Source organism: Varanus komodoensis, unplaced genomic scaffold, assembly GCF_004798865.1.
Source record: "Varanus komodoensis strain SLA01 unplaced genomic scaffold, ASM479886v1 scaffold6_2, whole genome shotgun sequence".
In the NCBI taxonomy this organism is placed as follows: domain Eukaryota; kingdom Metazoa; phylum Chordata; class Lepidosauria; order Squamata; family Varanidae; genus Varanus; species Varanus komodoensis.
Window position 1 is genome coordinate 18,559,380 of NW_025336346.1, and position 27,119 is coordinate 18,586,498.

Genomic DNA, 27,119 nt, shown 5'->3' on the forward strand with positions numbered 1-27,119 from the left:
TTCCCAACCCCTCCTTCTGGCAGCATGAGAAAGAGTACATGTAACCATGAGAGGAACCTAGCATCATTCACATTTTGCTAAACCACAATTTAGCATGGCGTCCCATTTCCTGAGATGCCTGTAAAGGATGGGATATAAATGCTTTAAATAAATAAATTTTAGCCATGGAGAAAAAAGCAGGGGAGAATGGTATATCTGCACCAGGACTACACCTATTTCTGTACATTTCATGCTGGCAGTTTCTGCATCTCATAGATCAGGACTGGCTATTGGGAACACCAAAACAAAAGCACTCAAAGGCACCCTTGTTCTTGAAGAACACACACTACATACCACAGTTTTGACCCAACCTGGTTTCAAGTCAATATCCTTTGCGATATTCCGTTTAAAAGGTAACCCCATCATATGCTTTGAAGGTGGACAAATTTTGCTTCTGATCAATGCTACAATAATTTTTTTAAAAATCAGACTTCCACCTTTTCTGTGGTCAGCAGGACTTTCATACTGCTGTAGTTTAATCCGCTCAAGAAAAGACCATAAAGGAAAGTGATGCCTCCCTGGCAACCAGCCTCTTTCAGCCTCTGTCCATGTCATAGCAGCCAAGTTTTACAAAGCAGGAAGACGAAGATTTGTGCTTGAAGTACTCCCTGAAGGATTTTTACTTTTTGTTCATTTTAGAGGGCAGGGGAAGAGAGACTATAAAAGAACATGCAGAGCTAATCTCCAGCTTTTACATAAAATGCAACTTACACAGTCACTGTTGTTGTTGCTGTTTGCCTTTGGGCTTTAGCATTCACCTCCGGCTGAAATCCTCCTGCTCAACTTCATCTGATAGGCAGAGAGAAAGCAACCTGGCAAGCCCGGTGGCTAGAGGCTCTTGCTTTTCTTCTAAGAAGAAGGCATAACTCAAGGAAGCCCATCTAAAATCCATTTGGTCTAAAGACCAAGATTATCTTGTTTTAATGCAAACACAAAGAAAGGATTGCAAAAACCATGATACTCCTTAAAAAAGTAAGCATACTAAATGATAAAATGTTCTCTGTTGGATTGCTTGAACGTACCAGTTCATTTCTGGAAAGCCAAGTTGATACATGTCTACCTGTAGCCGTGAAACCACACAATCTCGTTGACTTCTCAAGGAAGCATGTGTAATTAGCTATACATTAGCTATAAAAACTGACATGCCTATTACTTTTGACTTGACAAGGGAACAATCAAGTAATTGACTGAATATTCCAATAACATCTCCTTCATCCCAACTTGTCTAACATTTGGGATGCTTCCTTTCCCCAATAATTGTACCTACATAGTAACTCTCTCCTCAGTCCCAGTATAGCAAAGAATTATACCAAACAACCTGCTTGCATGGAAACAACAGGCGGTAAGAGATGCATTAAGGGAAGCGTTTTGACTGACAGTCAGTCCTGTTAGTTCAATGTGTTTTCTATTGTTCATACGTAGTAAAGCAATGTCCCTAGCTTACCCTTTTGTGAAAAACCAGGAATTCCATCTTTTAAAAAAAGTATTAACAAGTTCAGATATAAGTGTACAAGAGTTCTTTATATTTTGAGTACTTTCTCTTGGATTTTTAGGGATTACAGATTTGAAGAAGAGACAGGAAGCACCTTCTGATGCACATGGGCTTGCAGTCACAATGTGGCACTTTTCTTTCATTCCCCTATAACTGCCTTTCCAGATCATAAGGGATGCTGAATGTTTGAGCTACATTCTTTCTATAACCAGATCCATCCTGAGATTATTCATTCTATTAAGTAAGTTGCTTATGCTTGTGTATGTTCTAAAAAAGAAAGGAAAGGTAGTACCCAGCCTGCTGCTCAGATCCAAATTGAAAATGCCTAGAATGGTTTGAAAGCAACACCAGAAAGGCCTAAAGCATTCCAGCCCTCCATCATCTGCCACCTTTTCTCCTTTCTGCAAAAAAAGAATACATTTGGAAAAGGAACATGGTAGCAGACAGAGGAGAATTTGGGCAAAGACAGATTGGTTTCTCCTGCAGGAAACAATGCTCTAAGCATCTTTTCTCATCAAGGGCCATGGGGGTGAAATACAAGACCCATGATCCCCTGTGAGGAAAGAAACTCAGAGTATAATTTCCTGCCAGAACAGAAATCCACTGCACAAAAGTTGCCCCAACTTTGAATACCTAAACCATCCTGAGTCAACATCCTAACTCTGTGTTTGGAGTCAGAGCAGGACAGGCTACTGTGGTCAAAATGAATGGCTTATTTCTCTCTTTTTCAAATAATACACCCTTTCTGTCTGAAAACAAAAAGAACTAAAATGGAATATTTTACTAAAACTGAAGATAAATGTGTATCCTACTCAAGTCCTCTGTTTTTGAAAACCGTGTTAGGTATAGTTCACAATTTGATTAGAAAGAAAGCTTAGTGTAAGTGGTATATGATGCAAATTTTCAGTGCAACTTTCTTACCAAAAGGTTCAAGAAGCCTGGACTAAAGATATATACTTCGTGATCCTTCCTAAATCTGTCAGGACTGGCTGATTTATATTTCCTACTGAAAAAGGATTTTTTTTAGCATTACGAGTAAGTTTTTTTTTTTTTTTTGGAAAAATAAAATAGAACTCTAACTCAGTAATGTAGATATGACATTTTAATACGCATTTTAAATCAATAACCTGAAAATAAACAATGACTTGTTATCCTCATTGAAAATAATGGCAACATTTTCTTTGAATTCAAAAAGTGGGGCGGGAAGTCAGTTTTCTTACTTTTTAAAGATATATTGAACCAACCAATTTAGGGAAAGTAAAAATGCACAGAAAACATAGCAGTGCAAAATTAAGGAAAATGCATCATGAAAAATAGCCATGTTTGCAAGCAAGTATGCCTGCTAGCTACCTACCAAAAATGCCCTAGACTACTGAAATTAATATAGAAGAAAACAGCTGATATTTCAACTTGGTTCATTTGTCCTTTTTTATTAAAAACATGATGTTTTATATTTAAAGTCAAACCAACTCAGAAGCATTCAGTGAATGGCTATGAATATATTGGATATGCTCGACTTCTTCTGAATGAAAAACACTGCTGCTTTTAAACAATACTTATGTATAGCAATCTCTTGCTATTCAGCTAAGAAAGGGTAGAGAAAAACCCTGCAGGCAAAAGTGCCACAGAGCAACAGGAAGAACAAATCTTTTCCTAACAGCTACCTGATTAGGACCAAGTCAGTACAATGAAAACCAGCCTGAAAGCCTGGGAATTATCTAGTGTATCCAAACCAAAAGGAGTTCAAAAAAGACAAATGCCAACTTTCAATAGAAGTAATGCAATAACAAATTGAATCCAAGCATGCTGTTATTCTGTGGCAAATAGTAATAGTAACTGATACAGTTACTGAAATGGTGCAATTGACCCTGACCATCAGTTTCTCAACTACACTTAGGAAAGATTCTTATTTTCTGGCAATGTTGTGGAAGCTGCCTCCCATTGCTCCTGCCCATTCTCCTCTGGTCACATATGCAAGGAGCCACATGAGAAAAGCCCAAGATGAGATTCCTTCATCTCTGAGCATTAATCTCCCTGCCCTCCAGCTGTGGATGTTTGCATAGGAGTGAACCTTGTCATTGGCGCCTCTCACAAGATTCCATTGTGGACACCTTACTTAGAGTAGCAAGGGAAGCAGCTGTTGGCAGGTGGAGAGCAGGAGTCCAAACACGATTGCAATTATCAATCTAATAAGGCTTGATTGCTTGAAACAATGTGTTCCTCTTCACATTTACTCTCCTAGACTACAATGTCATGCACATTCATTTGGGAGAAAGTCAGTAGGGCTGACTGCCAAGCAAATGTGCATAAGGTTAGGCTTTATAGCACTTTGGTAGATGATCCAACCAACATGATGTATCAACAGCTGTTATGTCTACATAATAATGCTTAATTGTCATTCTGTAGGCTTCATATTTCCTCAATTTCCACAAACAATCAATGCCCTTTAATATAATTGTCGTCTTCTTTTCTGAGCCCCTTTTCATGTTCTGAAACCTCACTCAGATATTAGATTTTGAGAGGAAAGCAGGGACAGGAGAGGAAAAAAGACCACAGGAAAGAAGCAGGATATCAAAGACACTCTTTGGCAGCTCAGCTTCCCTGTGGATTTTAAGCTCTCACCAAACATTCCCCACATAATGCAAAGCTTCTCTTTTCAATCTCAGGACTAAAATCTAGTCTTATTTTATAATGCAAGCTGAGAGACTTAAGTTGCAATTTTGCAATCTTACACATGTCCACTCAGAGGTGAGCCACACTATTTTCAGTAGGACCAAGTCCCACATTAAGTGTCTACCAAATTGCAGCTTTAAGCTGCCAAGTTCTATAACTGCATTTAAAGTAAGTATAGCTCCACTGTTATCTCTTATTTAACAACTATTTGTCCAGTACAATAAAATGTTCTATGGAATAGGACAAGTTTCCTCTCTGTGTAATCTGTTCACATGCCAGAATTCACACCACTGTTTCTCCTTTTTTTCTACAGATTTTTCTCTCTCTCAGTAGTGTGTTGTAAAGAAACCATTATGTGTCTCAACTTTAAGTAACCCCTTAACAATTTAAGCGTTTAAATTGTACTCATGAGAAGTGAGAGAGTTTGTATGTATGCATATTTAAAGAATCTTAAAGAAGTTAAACTATTTCTAAAAAGGTTATATGAGTAAGCCTGTATGAAAGGAAGTTTTATGTGAAAGAACAAGAGGTATAACAGCATATATGGGGAAAGAACTGAAGAGGGGAATGCAACCAGCTAAACTTAATTTAAAAAATAATTAAACCCCACAAACAGGATACAGACGTATTAGAAAAGCAACACTGACCTAACAATGGAATGTGAACTATATTTGACTTAAACAACATCATATTTATTGCCCTTTCCCTTACTGAGAGGTTTTTTTTAAACAGAGAAATCTAGAGATTTCCTAATTGTGCTTCTATGTTTCACATACTGCACTATTTTTATTCTATAAAACTATCCTATTTAGGCCTATTATTCCATTTACCTTAAACATTTAGGTAAATTAAAAATAAAGTTAAAAGGAAAAGAAAAAAATGTATGTCCATATGGAAAACGTAGGGAATCATGTGTGGGGGTGGGGGAGCAGGCTCAGATAAATTTGCCTGCTTCCGGTAAGGAGGCAGAAGGGCAGAGGTGGGCAGGCAACTTGGCCATTTCAAAGTTACCTAGTGAAGAGTCTCAAGCACAGTGTGAGAACCAGTCCACCTTTGAAAAGGAGGGGGACACTTCAGAGCTGGAGGGGGGAGTAAATGAGAAGGCATTATTTCGCCCAATCCAAGCACCAGGGTTCTCACTGTCTGGCCCTCAATGGGCAGGAGTCATCCTGAGCATAGAGTCACAAGCTTTTCTGAAAGGAAGGGAAGGAGGGAAAGACTCTGCTTGGATTCAGTTCTTTTCATAAGCAGTTGATTCTTTCAAGGAGAATGGTACTTAATGTATACCATTCTGTAACCTGTTAAGTTTTTAACCTGTCAAGTGTGCTTCTAAAGTTTCATCAGAGTCTGTTAGAGAGGAAAGGTGAGTGGGAAAGACAAGCGGTGGAGATGGAGAGTCACATGTGAAATTTAGTCAGTGCAGCCTGTGTCAAGCACAGTCAGCTCCAATGAAAGGGTGTTAGCTGACCTGAGGAAAAGACTGCTTCCGTGAGCAATTTAACTCGGTTCTACAATTTCACCCAATCACTTTCTGTGAACACAAAAATCAGAACTTGTTGTCTCTGTATTTTATAGGCAGTGAGTCAGACTACACTTCTCATGGGAGCAGACCATTCATGTAAGGAACTTTCTCCCCCATCAGCTAGCAACAGACGGTTGGTCAGAACTGAACCTCAGTTCCAGCTCCCCACCAATAAAATGGACAAGCCTTTATTCTGATATATGAAAAGAGATTAAGAATCTTTCTTTGTAAGCCGCCCCGAGGCTTCGGCGAATGGGGCGGCATAAAAATGTTTTAATAAATAAATAAATAGATAGATAGATAGATAGATAGATAGATAGCCATTTGCAACACAGATGGGCACATCTGACTATGTTCTTGGAAAGTTGTAAAAGCTTTGCAGTTTGGCAACATTTTCTTTTACACCCAATTTTTGCCTGTCCCCTCTATTTTCTGTAGCCCTCCTCAAATTGCCCTGAATAGGGAGGACCCTCAACAAATTCAGTATATAAAAAGATTCATAAATAAACAAATAAACATTTCATAGCGGGATTTATTGGGATCAGTGAAAATTGGGGACCTACCATATGCAAGCAGAAGCGCTTTCCACATCTGCATTAGCATCTTTGAATTTAAACTACTGCCCACAAAATCCCTTAAAGTTGCTTGACTGGTCTAGACTCCCCTTTGGGACACAACTGAAATTATTAAAAGAGTATATTAAACTAGTACATTTAATGATTATTTAGCCTTGGTTTGCAGACATCAGCAAAACTAAATGTTAATATGTTATGAAGTCTTAGGGTTAATGATGCTGATGCAGATCACATCTCACAATTAACATCATAAGGGACTCCTGCTAACACGAAATAAGCTACCAAAACCCTGGTCAAGGGGAAAAACTATTTTATCTCTCTATTAAAAATAATGTACCACTATTTCAAGCTTTAATAAAACATATGTTGATCTTTTTCATCACTAAAGATCATATTTTTAAAAATTAGTTCAAGTTTAGTTACATATTTAAACTGGTGCTGATCTAGCAAATATAAAATGCAAAACTCCACACACTCACAGTATTTTTTTGCTTGCTTGCTTGCTTGCCTGCCTACCAGGGCTGGCAAACTATTTACCTCAAACATATCAGAACTGTAGAAGCGGTTGTAAAGCATGGAATGCCAAAGAGTGGAGGAGAGAAATGTTTCTTGTGTGCTTCACAGCTGAAGCAACACACCTGGCCTTCTAAAGGAGGGAATCCGTAAGACTCCTTACTCCTTAAGAGAATTCATTGAGGGTCCAAAATTACCTAAAAGTACCACTGTAACATATTGGCAATGCCAGTGTACCAGAAGAGGGAAAACACACAGGACTGACACTCATTCTTAGTCATATAAACCATGGTTTACTCAGCAAGGAGCACTGTCTCTAAACTGAACCACTGAGCTTGTTTAGCTTGAACAGAAACTGAAGCTTAATTTCAGAATCTGGGTATTCCCCATCTTTGTTTGCTTAGCTAACTTGCAATACTAAACAAACAACTCATGAACCTAGAAGTTTAATTTACAGCTTTTGTCTGAAGCATCCAAGCCAAGAGCATACAGATTCATGCTGAGGCTCTCTTTTTGTTTAATTTGAAATAGATAGACCATATCACTATAAAACTATTACCAAATTGATAAATTCTATTTTAGTACATTTCTTCAGAATATTAATAATTTAAGTTTCCCATATTCTGGTAAAGCTCACTTCAGTGAGAAGAAAACCTAGACAAAAAGTGGAAATTCCAAGCATTCTGCCCAAAATCAAAATAGTTAATAAAGGCCTGGTTAGACTAACCAGATTGAGGACAACACCTCTCCACATGTCTCAGGGAAGCCTGAATGAGGATACCCTTTCCCAATTTCCTGTTGGGTTTTATATTTTTTTAAAAACATCAGTACAAGGGTGTACCTTAAAGAATTGTACTTGACTGAATAAGCTACACATGTCTAAGAAATTAAAAGGAATGGCAACAGTTTTCTTTGGGAGGGGTTTCAATGTTTTCCGCTTTTTCCATCTATAAAAAATGGGGGCACGCCTGGATTTTTAGTAAGGCTGTCAGTTATCAGGCTGGAGGCCAGGGAGCTGTCTACAAGATGGTACTGAAAGTCCCTCACATGGTCCTTCAGTTCAAAACTAGTTGCACCTTGAAGTGGTGAAATCAAGATGGAAATATCTAGCTACCCAAATCGCAATCTGTAAGCATCAGTTTAATCTTCCTTCTTATGTTAAACCCGGAGTTACCTTTTACTTTGAATGTGTTGGCTTTTTCATGTTCTTTTCTGTGTTTGACCTTACAATAAATATTTACACTTGTCATTATATAAATGCCCTAAGCTGGTGAAAAAAAATCTGCAAGCTCAGTATTATGTCTTAGTGTAGCAGTGCTGGCACTGAAAATTAGTCTTAGACAAATGTGCTTAGATAAACTGGGAAAGGTTAGGAAGACCTTGTGTTACATAAATGGTTTAATATCTTCTGCCCATGATAAATCCACCTAAGAAAACCCTCCAGAGTGCTCTTCAGGTTAGCATGCGGCAGTGAAGTACCTGAAGCAACCCTTCTGTAATGCTGCAGAGAAAGGGCTTCTGATTTCCCTTTGCTTTACTTGTCACAATCCACAGTAAGAGGTTGGGAATAGGAGAATAGCCTTATAATGTAAGAATACAAGCAGGGAATGTCTACTGTTTTTACATTATATGCTGTATGTTCTTGAGTGCTATATTCTCTCAGATGATGATGATGCATATTCATTAAACATATTTTAAGTATTAAAATAGTACTGGGGAGTACAATTTAAAAAAAAAAAACCCCGCAAATCCGCTGCAATGAATCATAGAACAGTAGCATTGGAAGGTGCCAAGTAGGCCATCAGGTCCAACCCCCAGCTCAGTGTAGGACAACAAATTAACTATGCAGCCAGTCAGATGTCGGCATGTAAAGCCAGTTAAGAGTGAAAGCAATATTCTCAGTATGACATTGCTCTCATTCTGAATAATACCAGGGTGACAAGAAGACAGTAGCTGTACTGTCCCTCTATACACTACCCCATCTTATCTTGCCAAAAAGGAGCACTTTCACAGGAACTTTAAATATTCAAAGATAGAAATATATTTTTAAAAGATTGCCCTTTGTATTGTGCAAAAAGTAAAAATGTTTCTCAGAATGAGTAAATTGCATGATACTTAATCTGCACTGCAGGTAGCTGTAAATGCATGGATTCCTCAGGATTTTCCAGGCATTAGTAGTGAAGAATGAAAGTTCTTCTGAGTCTGTGAAGACAGCAAAGGTAACACTTACCTGGAATGCGGATTTTAAACTTGCCACTCTGCCCAAAGCCACCATCTATTATGCCTTCTTCTCCTGTAGATAGCTTGACCTTCAACCCCACAAAAATTTGAATGTTGGTCTCTTTTTTGAACAGCGAACGGCCAATCACACTGTAGTCATCACAGAGCTACAAACAAAAACAATAACAAACTCCTAAGTTCTCACTTTATATTACATTGTGCTAATTGTGCTGAAACCTGTGCACAGATTGCCTGATTGGTTGTGATGGCATGCAATACTCAGTAACATTCCAATTGCTGAAGAAACAAAAATATCAGAATTTTTATAGAAACCACATCCAGGAGGACAACCAGAATTGAAAGGATGACCAAGTGATGGGAACTTTAACTGAAGCAGGATGAATGGACAGTGGGGGACCAAGCAAGGGCATGAGAAAGCAAGACCCGATAGACATGAACAAGGAGAAGCCAGTGAGAAAAAGGAGTGAGCCAAAATCAAGGCAATGCACCACTGGCTGCCTGACAGGATCTGCAAGGGAGATTTAGAGGAGTGAAGTCTGCAGGCCAAAGATTTTATGGTCATAGGGCTACAAAGTCAACGTCTAGATAACAGAACTGTCCCACCTTTGACAATTCCACCAATTCAGTCTTCTATTCTCACTACAGCAATCTGATCAACCAAATCCTTGGCTGTAATGTTCTCAGACACTGCTCATATGGACAGATGTACCTTATCAGTTTTCAGCTCTACACCACTTTCTTTTCAGTGGATTATTTTGCCTGCTCAAATAAGGCAAAAGAGTTTCCAACAGAGCTTTTAAAATTTTACCTTTTTAAGAAGTATGTAATCATGTTGATGTATTAAACCCAATGTCTTAAACCAGCTGTACTGAATTTTAATTTGAAGATTATTAAACCAGTGGGAGTCACCATTCCAAGTTTGGATTCATAATTAAGTAATCAGGTACAAGAGGCAGCAAGCTTGTGGCACAGGCAGAGATAAACGGCCCTCCCTGGGGCATTGGCAAGGCAAAGGTGCAACGAAGTGAGCCTAATCCCCAAGGTGTGAATATCTTCGGCTGCTGCTAACCCCTGAAGTCACTGTGCCTCTGGATCAGAAGAGCTTTTACGTGAAAATAAATACGGAAGAGTTGTTTTACTGAAGGGAAAGCTACCATTAGATTCACCATTAAAATCAGCACTGCAGTTCTGCATCACACTGCATAAGAAATACAGACTAATCTTTGCATGGAGAAAAGGAGCCGTATTGAAAGTGAAGGTGGAAAATGTTTGCATTACATAGAATTCTAATCCAGCTAAGCTGGATGATATAATGTAGCTATTGTCTTCATAATATTGTTAAAATCAGCCATATAGTAGATGTCACAAGGTTCATTGAACAGTATTAGACTTGGCCCTAAGAGACCTTGCTTCAAATTGCCAACTTAGCAATTAAGGGAGCAATCCAGGGCCTGTGGACAGTGTCTGAGGGCATCAGCATAGTTGAGATTCCCAGAATGGAGAAAGCATGCTGACCCCTGGGAATCAAAGCTCCCACTTCCCTTCCTTTCATGGCTAGTGCAGAAAGAAAGGAAGTCAAGCAGGCTTGGGAAGGAGAAAAAGGAGGCATCTGGGGTGGCAGGGAGAAGAGGGAACTAGAAAGGCCAAGATATGAGGTATTATTCAGCCTTTGTATCTCCCTATTCAAGAAGCTCCATCCAAGAATCTCTGCTAGATGGTGTAAAAGACCATCTAGCAGAATTGCAGGACAAGAGGGAGGGAGGCAAAGATTCCTCTGCTGCTCCTGCTGGTCTGCACTGGATGCCCCAAAGCCTACAAGTTTCAGGACATTGGGGCATCCCAAGAGGAGTTTGACCAAAATCACAAATTGAGTATTATTATTGTTTATTTATTTTATTACATTTGTAATCCACTTTTTTCATTTACAAGGAATCAGCCTGGCTTACCAGGTCCTCCTCTTCCTCTCTGCATTTTACGGTTTTGAATGTGCATTATTTATTTTTATTTGGGGCCCAATCCAGCCAGTCCTTTGGACATGTATAGCTGTCCTACAAGCCCTGCTTTCCAATCATAGTAGAGCTACCAAAAGAGCACAAGAAAGGGGAAATATGCAAAGAACAATTGAATTGGGTTCTTATTTATTTTTCCCAATTTATATTCAACCTGTAAACCAACAGTCCTCAGGAAGATAGCAATATTTTAAAATAGTAATAAGACAATAAAGTTGTTCAACAATAAAACTGTCTCCAAGAATGTACACAGGTGACTCCATAGAATACAGCAGCTAAAAACGCCAAGCAAACAGAAAAAAATGTCAAAAAATTATTGCCAAGCTGAAGTTCCCAGTTTGTAAAACTGAAGTACAAACAGCAACATGCTGTCAGCATGATCTAAATACATAAAGTGACCAAACTCTATCTGCCTAGCCAAAGTAATAAATAGTAGCCATGTTTATTTTTGCTGTACAATCAACACCTAAGAGAATATTATATGAAAGTAATATATATGAATGACTGATTTAGAAAAAAGAGAAATTTATTTCTAATTGCAGGAAACCTTATCTCCATGGCCACCAACTCTTTCTTGGAAAGGAGGAGGAAATGAACTGTAGCTTTTAAAAGTTACTTGATCAGAAATGTCATTTTCCTTCCCCTAGAATGAGCATGCTCCTTGCCTTCTTTTGATTTGTTTTAGCAAACTTATTATTTGCTGCCACTGAACTGCAACTCTTATTACCATACCACCATTTCAGCTCCAGTCACCAGGTTCTGCCATAATCCCCTTTGAGTCCCAGAGCATCTACTATGGCGGTCACTCTGCCCATTAGCTGAACAACCTTCTGGGCTTTGGTTCTTCTCAGACTCTCCTCCAGTTTCTTCTGGTTATAAAATATGAAGTTTAAAAACCTAGTACTGCAAAGACAACAACGGATTCATACTCTTCTTCTGAGGCAGCAGACAGGGGCCTCGCCATGAGGGCAGACTAATTTTATTAACTTCGGGGAAACTTCAAAAAGCTTAAGGGCTTTAATGCCAGACAGAGACGACCCCAAAAGTCAGTTTAAGTGCTGCATAAACAAAGGATTAGGTCAAGAAAAAGCTGAAGGCTCCTTGCATTTCTTGTTTATATTGTCATATGACCTAGCGGGAGTGGAAGAGGGTTGCCTTTCTGGCTTTAATCCTTCTTGGTGTACAGTGGCGCTTCAGTTCACTGACCTACATTACAATAATATTTTTTTAAAATTTATGGGCAGAGGTGCAGCATCAAACTCACTTAAGGAGTTAAAATAGGAAAATGAAAAGAGAAAAAAGAACAAATGTTTCTGACTAGTAAATTCTCCCTCTCTTGCTTAGGTTAGATCAGCAGCTTAGGAAGGGATTTCAAGTTCAAAGGGACTATTTCTGTTGCTCTTGTTTTATGGCTTAGACCAGAGGACACAATAGCATTGATTTTTATGAAATATTCCCTCCCCCTTGGCTTTTGTGTTTGCAGGAGGGAAAAAAAAAACAAATAGTACTGTATTAACATAGGTGAAGACTCAGTCACTCTCCCTCTCCCTTACACACACAAACTTTAATACAGAGTACACAGTTTTAAAATCCTTTGATTTAAATATTATTTGCATTGCAGTATTATGTTTGCAATACTGTTGCTACGTTTTGCGTGCTGACATCCAGGGGAAAAAAAGCCTCATGGTTTAATTCCACGGGAAAAAAAAAAAACTTAAACAGAACCACCTTTTCCTCAGAGGCTCTAAAAGTCAATTCTAATTTTAGAATAATGCAAATTACAGTTAGTCTCCGAAATATCTCATTGCTGGTGTTCAAAAGGTAAAAGGAACCCACAACATTTTCTCATATTCTCCAAGGCCAAAGAGAAGACAAACACAGTCAATGGGAATGACAAACAGAACAAGGAAATAAGGGAAGAAGGATGGAGGTAGAGGGGGGAGTGGGTGTTTTTTTTTTTCAAACTCTAGAAATAATGTCAGTCTAATATTCTCACACTGCACAGGTCAGATACACATTAAAGAGACTTCAGCTTGTCACTGTTCACATGGCGAAGACAGAGCAGGAAAGGTCAATATAAGAAAGAAAAATAAGGCTACCAACCCCCGAATCATTTCTTTTTTCCAGTTTCTAACATCCATTGGTTTGACCAGTGCAATACACATAGGATTCATCTGGAAGCAATGCGAAGTAGCCAAGCTGTGGTTTAGCATTATGTGCACAAGTAAGTTCTTGATTCATCAGCTGTCCCTGCCATCTTCTTTCCTGATGGGTCTACCAAAAGAACTGAAGTTTTTGCTCCCACTTTCACTAATTGCAGTTAAGAGTTAATATGGAGCCTGGATGCAAAGACTGTATTCAGGCAAGAGATGGGTGAACTTTTTGAGTGCACATGCAGCCCCTACACATCTGCTAAGCTAGGACTGAAGCTTAACACCCAGGCTAGATCAGAAGCCATTGTCCATTGTTTCTCAAGTTGGGTGAAATGGGCAAGTATAGAAAACACCAAAGTAATGGTCCTTTGGTCCCTTGACAGTGCCTGAGGATAGTTTAGATACCCACCTTCAAGGTCTGAACCAGTGTTCCAGCCTCAGAACTGGGAACTGAAGCTCTGACCCCCTTCTCCACTCCTTCAATGGCTGTGTGGAGAAATCCAGGTGAGGAACTTGCCTTCAGAGAGGGGTATAAGGGCACATTAAGAGGTGCAGGGCAGGGAGGGGGCTGGAAAAACAAGGATGCAAGGTAACCTGCAGCCACTCCAGCCTCCTTGCTTCCTCCTCTAAGATGCACCAGCTAGATGAGCAAAACAGCTAGTCAAGCAGAAAATGCAGGGGGAAAGGACAGGGAATTGATTGCCTCTACTGCTCCTCATACTCTGTACTGGATGCTGATAAGCCTCCAAGTTTAGGACAGATAGGATTGCACCCTAAGGTGTATTCTCTCTCACCACAAAGCAAAGAGCAAAAGGGTTGCATATGTGCCCAAATGGCTCAGTTCATATCTTAGCTTATTAAACAATGATATGATTGTCTGAAGCAGCTCATTATATAGCCTTAACTAGTCTTCATATGATTTATGAAGTCGGCATGTTTCAATAAATCAAAGATAATCCCCAGTTTAAAGTTTAGACATAGTCCTAAACTTCTCTTAACTGAAAATGGAGAAACAAAACCTTCTAGTCTCCTCCTTACAGCCACACCAGAGAAGCAAGCACACAAGAACAAATTAAGTGCCCCTGCAGCCATGCATCCTGGTTCTCTGTTGTAAGGTGACTGGAGGAGTGCATTTCTACATTCTGCCACATGGGAGAAGATGAGGGTGCCTAGGTGGAGAAACAGAAGCCACTAGAGTAATGACATAAGTAGGAAGAACATGGGAATAACTGCAACAGGAAGGAAACTGCAGGGTCTATAGGAGTTGCAAGAAACACTCAAACTTCTTAAAAAAAATCACTTTCAGAATCTTTCCAGTCACAGTGGTTCTGATAATCCTGATGGAGGGCAGTTGCAGCAGGCTGCATGAAGTGGAAAAGAAGATTCTCACTTTTAAAGGCTTAGGTATCTCAACCACCACCTGCAGAAAGAGATGAAGAAGAACTGTTGTGACTGTGACATGCTGGAGGTATTCAAGCGGAAAGTGGCCAGACATTGTCACGGATGCTGTAAACTGTGTTCCTGCACTGAACAGGAGGTTAGACTTGATGGCTTAAAAGCCCCCTGTCCACCCTGAGATTCTATGCCTTCCTACTGAGAGCTAGAGAGACAGTTGTATGTCTACTGCACCTCTTAACTTGTGAAGTTTGCTGTCTCCATGTTAAGCAAAGCCCAACATTTCCAGGCCCACCAGTTACTGCTTTTTCTTTATCACCCATATGGGAATGAATGACACTGCAAAGGCACTAAGTATAAATATATTGCACCTGACTATGAAGGTCTGTCAGAAAGGCAAAGGACTTTGGCACTCATGTGGTTTTCTGCTCTAATCCTCCCTGCAGAGGGTACAAGCCTACAAAGAGTGGTAAATGAGTGGCCATACAGACAGGACCTCAGGAGCAGATCTCCGTTTAAGCTTCATTAATAAACCACTACTGGTAGGAGAGGGATGGAACTAAAGAAGGGCTGAGGAAAACATGTTTGAAAGAAGCAATACATATAGGGGCTAGCAAAATTGCACAATTCCAACAAGAAAAAAGCATAGAAGACAACAGAGGAATCCCACATGGCTCTACAAAAAGTTAAGCAACAACCTGAAATAAAAAAGAACCATGTATAGGAGGTGGAAGCAGGGCCACTCCACAAAGGAAGAATATAAACAAATAGGAAGGAATTGCAGGTTATTGTCATGAAGGCTAAAGCAAGGAATGAATTGAGAACAGCAAGGGATGCCAAGAACAACAAAAAAGGCTTCTTCAGATACATCCAGAACAAAAGGCATGTGAAAGAGGTGTCCAGCTACTTAAAGTGGATGGCAGAGTAATAACAGGCGACATGGAAAAGGCAGAGGCACTCAGTTCCTACTTAGCCTCAGTTTTTGTCCACAAGAAAATCTATAATCAAAAGGAAGTACGAGCTGAAAGTGAGAGATGGCAGCCACAAATGGTCAAGCAATACCTAGATGGAATAAGCATGTTCAAATCTGTTGAACTCCATCCCAGAGTCATAAAAGAGCTAGCGAAGAAACTCTCAGAACCACTGGCTATTATCTTCAATAACACTTGGAAAATCTTGGGAGAAGTGCCAGATGATTGGAGAAGGGCTAATGTTGTCCCTATCTTCAAAAAGGGGAAAAAGATGAACCTGGGAACTATAGAACAGTTAGTTTGACATCAATCCCTGAACAAATTCTGGAGAAAATTATTAAAAAATCTGTCAACAAGCATCTCAAAGAAAATGAAGTGATTAATAAAAGCCAACATGGATTTATCAAAAAAAAATCCTGTCAGACTAATTTAATCTCATTTTTTGACTGAGGAGCCTCCCACTTGGACAGAGGGAACACTGTGGACATAATCTACCTGGACTTTAACAAAGCTTTTCACAGAGCGCCACACAACATTCTGATAAGCAAATTAGCAAAAAGTGGACTAGATAGAAAAACTATTAGGTGGATCCAAAATTGGTTGCTAAATTGGACACAAAGAATGCTAATCAACAGCACCTTCTCAAACTGGAGGAAGGTGTTGCAGGGTTCAGTCCTCGGCCCAGTGTTCTTCAACATCTTTATTAATGATTTAGATGAGGAAGTTCAAGGAATAATAATTAAATTTGCAGATGATACAAAACTGAGTAGAATAGCAAACATTCTAGAAGACAGAATGAATATCCAGGGCGATCTTGATAAACTTGAACACTGGGCCCAAAGCAACAGAATGAGATTCAACAAGGGCAAGTGCCAAGTCTTCTATCTAGGAAAAAGAAACCAAATGCATCAATACAAGATGGGGAATGCAAAGCTCAACAGAACTTAAAAAGAACAAGATCTCAGAGTAATTGTGGACAATAGACTAAACAAGAGCCAACAATGGGATGCAGCCGCCAAAACAAAACTGGCATATAAAAACTTTAAATAAATAAATAAATCAACAAATGCTATTTTAGGATGCATAAACAGAAGTATTACTTCTAAATCTCAAAAAGTAGTTCCCATATACTTCTTACTAGTCAGACACCATCTAGAATACTGTGTTGAGTTCTGGGCACCATGATTTAAGAAAGATGCAGAAAAAATAGAAACGGTCCAAAGGAGGGCAACAAAAATTATCCAGAATTTGGAAACACTGCCCTATGAGGAGACACTGAGAGCACCGGGCACGTTCAGCTTTGAGAAGAGAAGACTGTGGGGGGGGGGGCATGATATTCCTGTAAAAGTACCTCAAAGACTATCACAAAGAGGAAGGTCAAGATCTCTTCTTGCTCATACCAGAGTGTAGGACACAGAATAATCAATTCAAGTTGTGACAACCCAGGTTTAGGCTAGATATCAGGAAATAGTTCCTCACTGTCGGAGTAATACAACAGTGGAACCAGCTGCCTAGAGAGGTGGTGGGCTCTCCCACACTAGAGAAGAACCTAGACAGCCAAAAAGAACCTAGACAGCCATCTGAGTGGGATGGTATAAATTGGTGTCCTGCAACAGCAGGGGGTTGAACCCCATGGCCTTCATGGCCACTTCCAACTCTACTGTTCTATGATTCTATTAAATGGATACAACAGAAAGGAGAGGAAATAGTGCTACAAGTCAAACGTGATCCACTGGAGAAGGAAATGGCAGCCCACTCCAGGATCTTTGCCATGAAAACCCCATGGACGGTACCAAAAGGCAAAAAGATATGATGCAGGAAGATGAGACCCTCAGGTTGGAAGGTGTCCAATATACTACTGGGGAAGAGCAGAGGGCTAGTACTAGTGGTGCCAGAAAGAATGAAGCGACTGGGTCAAAGCCAAAAGGACACTCAGATGTATCTGGTGGTGAAAGGGGAGTCCAATGCTGTAAAGATCTATACTCCATAGGAACCTGGAATGTAAGATCTATGAGTCAAAGCAAGCTGAACATGGTCAAACAAGAGATGACAAGACTGAACATCAACATCTTAGGAATTAGAGAAATAAAATGGACAGGAATGGGTGAATTTAATTCAGATGACTATCAGGTATACTACTGTGGGCAAGAATCCCTCCAAAGAAATGGAATAGCCTTCATGGTCAATAAAAGAGTAGGAAAAGCAGTACTGGGATACAATTTCTAAAATGACAGAATGATCTCAGTTCGAATCCAAGGCAAACCATTCAACATCACAGTATTCCATGTCTATGTCCCAACAACTGGTGCTGAAGAGGCTGACATTGACCGGTTCTATGAAGGCCTACAACACCTTCTAGAATTAACACAAAAAATGATGTCCTTATCATCATGGGGGATTGGAATGCTAAAGTAGGAAGCCAAAAGATAACCAGAATAACAGGTAAGTTTGGCCTTGGAGTACAAAACGAAGCAGGGCACAGACTGGTAGAATTTTGTCAAGAGAATACGATGGTCATAGCAAACACTCTTTTCCAACAAACCCAAAAGACGACTATACACATGGACATCACCAGACGGTCAACACAGAAATCAGATTGACTATGTGCTCTACAGCCAAAGATGAAGAAGCTCTATACAGTCAGTAAAAACTAGACCAGGAGCTGACTGTTGCTCAGATCATGATCTTCTTGTTGCAAAATTTAGGCTTAAACTGAAGAAAGTAGAGAAAAGCAATAGACCACTCAGGTATGACCTAAATCATATCCCTGATGAATATACAGTAGAGGTGACAAATAGATTTAAGGAATTAGATCTGATAGACAAGAGTGCCTGAAGAACTATGAATGGAGGTTCGCAACATTGTACAAGAGGTAGCAACTAAAGCCATCCCAAAGAAAAAGAAATGCAAGAAAGCAAAATGGCTGTCTGAGGAAGCTTTACAAATAGCTGAGGAAAGAAGGGAAGCGAAAGGCAAGGGAGAAAGAGAAAGATACACCCAACTTGAATGCAGAATTGCAGAGAATAGCTAGAAGAGATAAGAATACCTTCTTAAATGAACAGTGCAAAGAAATAGAAGAAAACAATAGAATAGGGAGGACCAAATATCTCTTCAGGAAAATTGGAGATATGAAGGCAACGTTTCATGCAAAGATGGGCATGATAAAGAACCAAAATGGCAGGGACCTAACAGAGGCAGAAGAGATTAAGAAGAGGTGGCAAGATTACACAGAAGAACCATACAAGAAAGAGCTTAACGGCCCTGATAACCACGATGGAGTGGTCACTGACCTCGAGCCAGACATCCTGGAATGTGAAGTCAAATGGGCCTTAGGAAGTCTGAGCAACAACAAAGCTAGAGGAGGCAACAGTATTCCAGTTGAGCTATTCAAAATCCTAAAAGACGATGCAGTAAAAGTGCTACACTCAATATGCCAGCAAATTTGGAAAACTCAACGGTGGCCACAGGATTGGAAAAGGTCAGTTTACATTCGGATCCCAAAGAAGAGCAATGCCAAAGAATGTTCAAACTACCACACCACTGTACTCATTTCACATGCTAGCAAAGTTATGAACAAAATTCTACAAGCTAGGCTCCAGCAGTATGTGGACCGAGAACTACCAGAAGTACAGGCAAGATTTCGAAGAGGGAGAGGAACTAGAGATCAAATTGCCAACATACGCTGGATCATGGAGAAAGCTAGGGAGTTCCAGAAAAACATCAACTTCTGCTTCATTGACTATGCTAAAGCCTTTGATTGTGTGGATCACAACAAATTGTGGCAAGTTCTTAAAGAGATGGGAGTACCAGACCATCTTATTTGTCTCTTGTGAAACCTATATGCTGGTCAAGAAGCAACAGTGAGCACTGGACATGGAACCACTAATTGGTTCAAAATTGAGAAAGGAGTTTGGCAAGGCTGTATACTGTCGCCCTGCCTATTTAACTTATATGCAGAGCACATCATGAGAAAGGCGGGGCTAGATGAATCACCAGTTGGAATTAAGATCGCTGGGAGAAATATCAACAACCTCAGATATGCAGATAATACCACTCTAATGGCAGAAAGTGAAGAGGAACTGAAGAGCCTCTTAATGAGGGTGAAAGAGGAGAGTGTAAAAGTTGGCTTGAAACTCAACATTAAGAAAACTAAGATCCTGGCATCCGGTCCCATCAATTCCTGGTAAATAGATGGGGAAGAAATGGAACAGTGACAGATTTTATTTTTTTGGGCTCCAAGATCATGGCAGACGGGGACTGCAGCCAAGAAATTAAAAGACGCTTGCTCCTTGGGAGGAAAGCTATCGCAAATCTAGACAGCATACTAAAAAACAGAGATATCACCCTGCCAACAAAAGTGCGTATGGTCAAGGATATGGTTTTCCCAGTTGCAATATATGGCTGTGAAAGTTGGACCATAAGGAAGGCTGAGTGCCGAAGAATTGAGACCTTTGAATTGTGGTGCTGGAGGAGACTCCTGCAAGTCCCTTGGACCACAAGGCGATCAAACCGGTCAGTCCTACAGGAGATCAACCCTGACTGCTCTTTAGAAGGTCAGATACTGAAGATGAAACTCAAATACTTTGGCCACCTAATGAGAAGGAAGGACTCCCTGGAGAAGAGTCTAATGCTGGGCACAACAGCTGGCAAAAGAAGAAGGGGACGGCGCAGGATGAGGTGGCTGGATGGAATCACTGAAGCAGTTGGCGTGAGCTTAAGTGGACTCTGGGGGATGGCAGAGGACAGGAAGGCCTGGAGGAAGGTTGTCCATGGGGTCGTGATGGGTCGGACACGACTTCAAGACCAACAACAACAACGTTCAACAGGTTAATCTCTTCAGTATGTATAGTGTTGCCTTGGGTCAGAGAGTTTGACCTAATTACATTTTGGTTCTTCCTAATTTTAGGATTCTGTGATAACACTAATAAGATGCAAAATCATGACCATCATCCCATGATGTACTAATGTTGGACTAACTCTCCTAATACACTTACCTAAGTCATGAATTGCTATTGGGCACTATCCCCTAAATTGAACATCAGTTACATATTAGCCTAGACCAATGAGAAGCAGTACTATGGGATTCAGTCAGTTTAAGTGCTGCATAAAGAAAGGATAGGTTCAGAACATAATCTAGACTGACTGGCATGCTTTAGGCAGAGGTCTCAAAGATCTAAAGCCCTGTGGGCAAGGCAGGTGGGATAATGGAGCTGAACGTGCTTTCCATTCTATCTTAACAAAAATTTGGCAGGATGGACAACAGAGAGGCTCATGAATCTACCGGATTTCTGTCTTTTTTTCCTCCTCCCTTGCCCACTGAATGCTCCACACCTTTTTCTCCTTCCCTGACCATCTTTCAAAATCCCTGGTACAGTGCCAGAATCTCAACTGGCAATTAAAAAAAATAAACACATGCTTGACTGTATTCTCTAATGACAGACAACAAATTTGATTTCAAAGCTGATCTTGGGCTCATGCACTATATGGAACTCACCCATACTCTCATTATAACCTGATTAGTTGTTACAAACTTAACAGCTTGCTAATCACTAGAACATATAATTCTAGTTGCAGTAATTCTTCTTCAACCTTAGAAAAATTAGTGAGAACTGTCCAAACCCTCTTGCAAACCACAACTTTTTAGTGGATATCTTTATCTAGCATTAACTAAAGCAACAGCCATAGACAATTTCTGTTAGCAAACCCTGCCAAACTCTGCCACGTGAGCCAAAGCAAATAATTGTACTGTTATTTTAAAAATATTTATTCTTTCTTTAGAACTGCTTTTATTGAAAAGTTTTGTGACCAATTAACCAAATCCATGTTGAGCCATATTTTGTAAATTAACATATCCTTCACTCTTCTGCCACTAAGTTCATACTCCCCCTCTTTTAAACACAAATGGTATTTCGAATGAGAATACCATTATCTCCACATTCCTGAGCTTTACAGAACTGCTCAATCGCAAACAGAACAGCAGCCAAAAAAATAAATACATCTCTCATGCTCCTATTTTCCTGTGGATTTTAACCTGTGAAAGCATTGTGCATTTTTATTCACCGAGTGCCCTCATTGCTGTGTTATTATCACATTTAGCAAGCCATCAGCAGCCAAGCACAACCAAGCAAACCCATGTTCAGACTTCAAAGCAGCTGAAACATTAATTGTGGTAAAAACAGGTTCTGCTAGGCAGTTCAGCTTCCTGCCAAATGCTGACATCATCTAAACACTTTTTCTAACAGAATTTAAAAGGCAAAACTAGGGAAGGATGAATTCACCAGTGCTGCACCCCATTATGATTGCCTGCACAGCACCTTAGCAGCAACAGGCTCTACAAAGATCCTGCACACAGATCATGCATTCATTTGATTCGTACCTTTTTACCAAAAAAGGTATGAAAAGCAGCTTACAAATAGCTTACAATCATCAAATCTCAACACTTTCTCTGTTTATGGGAGAAAAGAGAAAGTGTGGGTTGCTTATTTTTAACTGCTTTTTTTTTTCCAAATGGTCAACAGACACTCACAAATACATGTGAAGCCTCAATTCAGGAAGCTTCTACAGCTGAGGAATTCCAATGGAAACCTCTCCCAGTGTGTACATCCTTAGAAGATTCCCAACTATTTCCTCAGTTCCCTGAAATTCCCTATTATGGGTTCATAACTAAAAGGGAGTGCTCATTATCAGTGCTGAGGTAGACCCAACATTGATACCACAAATGTTTTGGGTAGCAACATCTAACTTGATGTTGATATTGAAGTAAGGATGGTGGGTGAGCTGTGTGAATGCATAGATGACTATTCAAAGGCCTGCCCTTCTTCATGACCTTGAATAGCAAGAGTGGGTCAGCGCTGGCATTATAGCACTGATGGAAGCAATCTGATTGAGCTCAGATATCCTGACAATAGTGCTTGATGAACAATGATGATTTAGACCAGGAAGCAGCATGGCACAGCTCCAGTTGTGGAATACTTCATTCAAACACAGGGGAAGTTGCAACAGTTCTAGCCTAATGTGTTCTCACTGTGCCAGCAAGCTCAAATCCATCAAGCTTGAAAGCCAGGGTTATGGAGTGTACCAGCCAAGAAGCAAGTCTCTGAGAGGAGGTGGGCTGTCCTTCTCACTTCCCCACATAGCAGGGAAAAGGCTTTGTGGAAGGCAAGAGGTCAACATACATGAAAGGTACAAAGTGCAGATTCTAAACTTGATGCTGTAGAGGAAAAGAAATTTAGCAATGCCATTTCCTGGTCTGGACAAAAGTTGGAGTCCACTTTGGGCAAAAAAGAGATATTACAGTGAAAGACCACCTTTCCTCTATGAACACTAGTACATGGTGGGTCAGTCACTCAATGAGCAAGCAGAATTGACAGCGAGCAAACTGTGCACCTGAATTTTATCTTCATAAGTGCTGCTAGTAGCCAACTGGCCAAATATAAGTAGACTCAGAGCCAAGGAGTGTGCAGGCACGCACAAACTACAGCCATACACTTTGTGAACATACTTGGAGCCACCACAAACCAAAAGGGGAGAATTTGGGAAGGGATGCCTTAAATGGTACTTCTGGTATCCGGCCTTGATCTCTATAGTAAATAGGCATCCTTGAGGTCAATCAAGACAAGCCAGTCCCCTTTGTGCAAAAAAAAGTATCACTGCCAAGGTAACTCTCCAGAACTTTTTTGGGTGTAATGAAGAAGCTGGCACCCTAAAGTTCCATGACTGGCTAAGGTCCTCCATCTTTCTTTGGCACTGCAAACTAGCATGAATAGAAATCATAATGAATTTGGCTAGGAAGAGCATGTTAGATTGCCTCCTTTTCCAACAGAAAGTCTATCTCTAGCATCAACATTGGTGATGGTATAGTAACATGATTGGTGCCCAAACGTGGAAAGGGACTTGACTTGATCTTGTAGCCCTCCAGATGATTGAAAGGACCCATGAGTTATGATGGCCTAAACTGAAAAGAGATAAGAGGGATGAGGTCCCAAGTGGGATGAAGACTAGTGGGGCAGTCAAAGGCACCAGTTGAAAAACCCAAGCCTGCCCATACACACTTACACAAGCATAAAGAAAACTACTTCCCTAACTCAATTCAACTCAACTCAGCTTTTCTCTTCCCACATTTCATGACCATCCAGATGAAACTGTGGCTGTTGCTTCTTCCTCAAAACCATGTGGTTGTCCCCCACCCCAGCACCCTGCTTTTGTTAACAAATCTAACTGGTGATTGGCTTGCCTGACCCCTTGCCTGATTAAGGATGAAGTGGAAAAACCTACAAATGCTCCCTCCACTTGCCAGCAGGCTGGCTAGCAATTCTGGACCATACTACAGTCATTCATTCATTCAATCAATCAATCAATCAATATTCTGCCCAATTAGCCATGGGCTCTCAGTCAGAACCGCAATAAAAACAACAATACAAAAACAGTAGTAACACTAAGATCAATCAAATTAATAATATTATTTGACAATATTATTTCATATTGTAATTAAATTTAAATTAAATTAATTGAGAAGGGGGATACAAACAATTAACCAGCAACAGAATATAATTATACACCTCCATAACATTATAAACCCATAAAATTACAGAATTAAAATGGTAGGAACAACTAAAGCCTTCAAAACATCCTTTTAAAAACAAGCCCAAAAGATTCATCCTCCAAACTATCTGTGAAACCCTAAAAGAGTGCAACATCAATGCCAGCCTAATCTCTTGCTGGGATGCAATACCAGTTCTGAGCCATTTAGGGCTTTGTATGTCATTGTGAGCAGTTTGAACTGGGCCCAGATGGCAACTATCAGCCCATGTAACCTGCATAGGACTGGTGTGATAGGCTCACAAGTGCTGATCCTCATAAGCAGGCACGCTGCCTGATTCTGAACAAGTTGCAGTGTCTGGACCATCTTCAAAGGCAGCCCCACACAGAGCATGTTGCAGTAGACCAAGGGGGAGGTTACCAGGGCATGGATAACGGTGGCAAGGTTCCGCTCGTCCAAGTAGGGAGACAAATGATAAATCAGTCAAAGCTGATAAAAAGTGCTCCTGGATTATGGAGTAACGGCTCCTTTCCAAGGATATGGGCATAACAACACTGGTTTTTCAGTGCTGAAGTAACCATAGTCAGGTGCAGCAGCAAGTTCTCAGAGCAACCAACATTTATCCTTTATTTATTAAATTAATCCATGAACCCACATACTTTTAAAATTACAACAAAAATCATCAGAGCCTTACAGAAAAGCAGCCCTTAGAACAGGCTGTTAGAACATCCAAAAATCTACTAATCTGCATATCCACCACAAAAGTGCCTCTCAAACCTGCATGCCAGAATAGTGATGAGATGCAGCACAATATAACAATCCAACAATTACTTCCCAAGCCCTGGCCACATATATGAATGCAACCCTATATGTGTTTAGGCAGAAAAAAGGCGTAAAGTACCAGCATATCCAGCCAACATGGCTGTCCAACACACTGCAAAACAACACACAAATGTTTTTTAAAGTACATACAATTAACTCATTTAAAAATACAATGAATTAATGTGGCAACTGCCAAATAATAAAACCAATCTTTTCCACATTCACAAATCCATTTTGACACACAAAATGTATTCCACACTTTCTCAAGTCACGAATCAATTTCAAAACCACTAAATGTTTAAAAAACACTCACAGATCATCCAAGCAATGGGGAATGATAAGCAATGATTTTGGAGAAGCCCATGAGAAATGATTTTGTAAGCAAGCAAGTAGCACATAAATGTATCTTCTGCCAAGTCAGAAAAAGCACACCATGGCAGTGGGATATGTTGAACTGGGAAGAAAGCCACGCACCCATATAGTTTTCACCATATTTGAGAAAAACTATTGTTAATGAGACCAATTGTGGCACACATATGTTGGGGATTGTTCTCTTTAAATCAATACTTTTGGCTACATACATTGTTTTAAAAACAAACAAAGACTGACAGAAGAAAGAAGTTAACCATGGAAGAAATTACTCCACAAGCAGCCATCACAGCTGGATTGTTGTGCAGCATGCTTCAGCTGCTCTTCTTTCAGTGAAAATGTGCAGCGCTCTAATTAGATTGGGATAGGACGGGGGAATCTTTTCACCTGGTTCCATACCAGACTTCCAGTTCCCTTGCCACACATCCATGGATGCATGCACACAAACAGAGTGTTGTTGTTTTTTTTAAAGGGGTAAACACCCTTCGTTTTCCAGTGAAGGCTCTGAAAGCTTAAAAAAACGCAGGGTGGGTGAAGTGGAATTTCAACATGAAAACTGGGGGGAAGGAGGTTCCTGATCCAGACCCAGGCCATGCATGTTTAAATGGAAGCAATTATGTTTGACTCTTACATACCCTTGGGTAAGCACGTGCAGGCCCAATGTGGATTGGGACCATGGTAATATGGGAAGGGGTCTGGAGAACCTCCAAACATGTGCAGGCCACTCCTACTCATAGAATGTTCTCCCCAGCCAGCAGCAGAAGGTGAAAGAGAAAGGAAGAGGAAGTCAGCACCCTTCCCTGCCGTGCCGTCCGCTGCAGGCTCTGGAGTGACTGGGAGAAGTGGAAAAGGGAGACAGGAAGAGGTAGGCAGACTAGTGGCTTCCCAGTCCCCCAGTAACTGCCACTGGGTATAAAGAAGACTAGAGCAAGCCTGTAGGCTGTAAATCATTGAGTGAACGTAGAATGAGATAAGTAGGTAAATGATGATCCAGCCGAAAACTTCATAGGATTGTTCAGCTGGAATATTTCTCATGTAGGAAAAGCTTGGCAAAGGTATGTAACTACAGATACAAACAAGTGCGGTATCCAAACACCTAATAAACATATCTATTGATGAAACTTTGTTAGCCAACCATCTTTTAGCAGAGTTTCAGCTGCCAAAGAGTTGTGTGTGCATTTTTTTTTTTTTTTTAGCAGGGAGCAAGTTTATTTTCACCAATCAAGTCCAAAATAACAGTAAGCAGTGCAGCTTCTGCTTTGCAGACATGGTGGAGAGTTTTCATTCCCCGTCTCTTGCTACTACTGCAGAGTTACCTTTTGTCAAATATCCCCACCAAAAGCAAAGCAACATTTCAGAATCTAATCAGGACGGCTTACATAATCTATGGTTCACCTTTACTTCTGAACTTGTTGCAGACGGGTCATGAAGGCTTGAGGCCAAACTAGATGTGATGGTGTTTCCTCATTATGATTCGTTGTCTAAATTGGACACACAGATTGGGTAGAACCATGAATTTCTCTCCCATTATTATTTGAGATGATAAAAGTGCTACAGAGTACTTCACTGTTTTCAAAGCACTTCACAGTAATCATAATAAACCTCCAATAACAGTAAACTGAGTTTCAAGGTGGAAGAAAGGTGGAATATAAATGTTTTAAATAATGAAATATGCCAATATTATAAACCTCCAAATTGTGCAAATTGGAGGTAGAGTGGGGAGTGTGGCCAAAACAAAACAAAACCAGTGGGTGACTTTATAGCACGCAGTATATTTCTGATTGAGGTAATGTTTGAAGTAGTTTT

At 40.2% G+C, this 27,119-nt stretch overlaps 1 protein-coding gene across 1 annotated transcript in view; it reads right to left on the reverse strand.

Annotated features, from left to right (window-relative positions):
* The window catches only part of EEFSEC (eukaryotic elongation factor, selenocysteine-tRNA specific), a 191,172-nt gene that overhangs the window by 49,226 nt on the left and 114,827 nt on the right, over nucleotides 1–27,119 (reverse strand). The window contains exon 6 of the mRNA XM_044451182.1: nucleotides 9,045–9,201. Coding sequence (XP_044307117.1) covers nucleotides 9,045–9,201 — 157 coding nt within the window. The remainder of the gene's footprint in view (nucleotides 1–9,044; nucleotides 9,202–27,119) is intronic.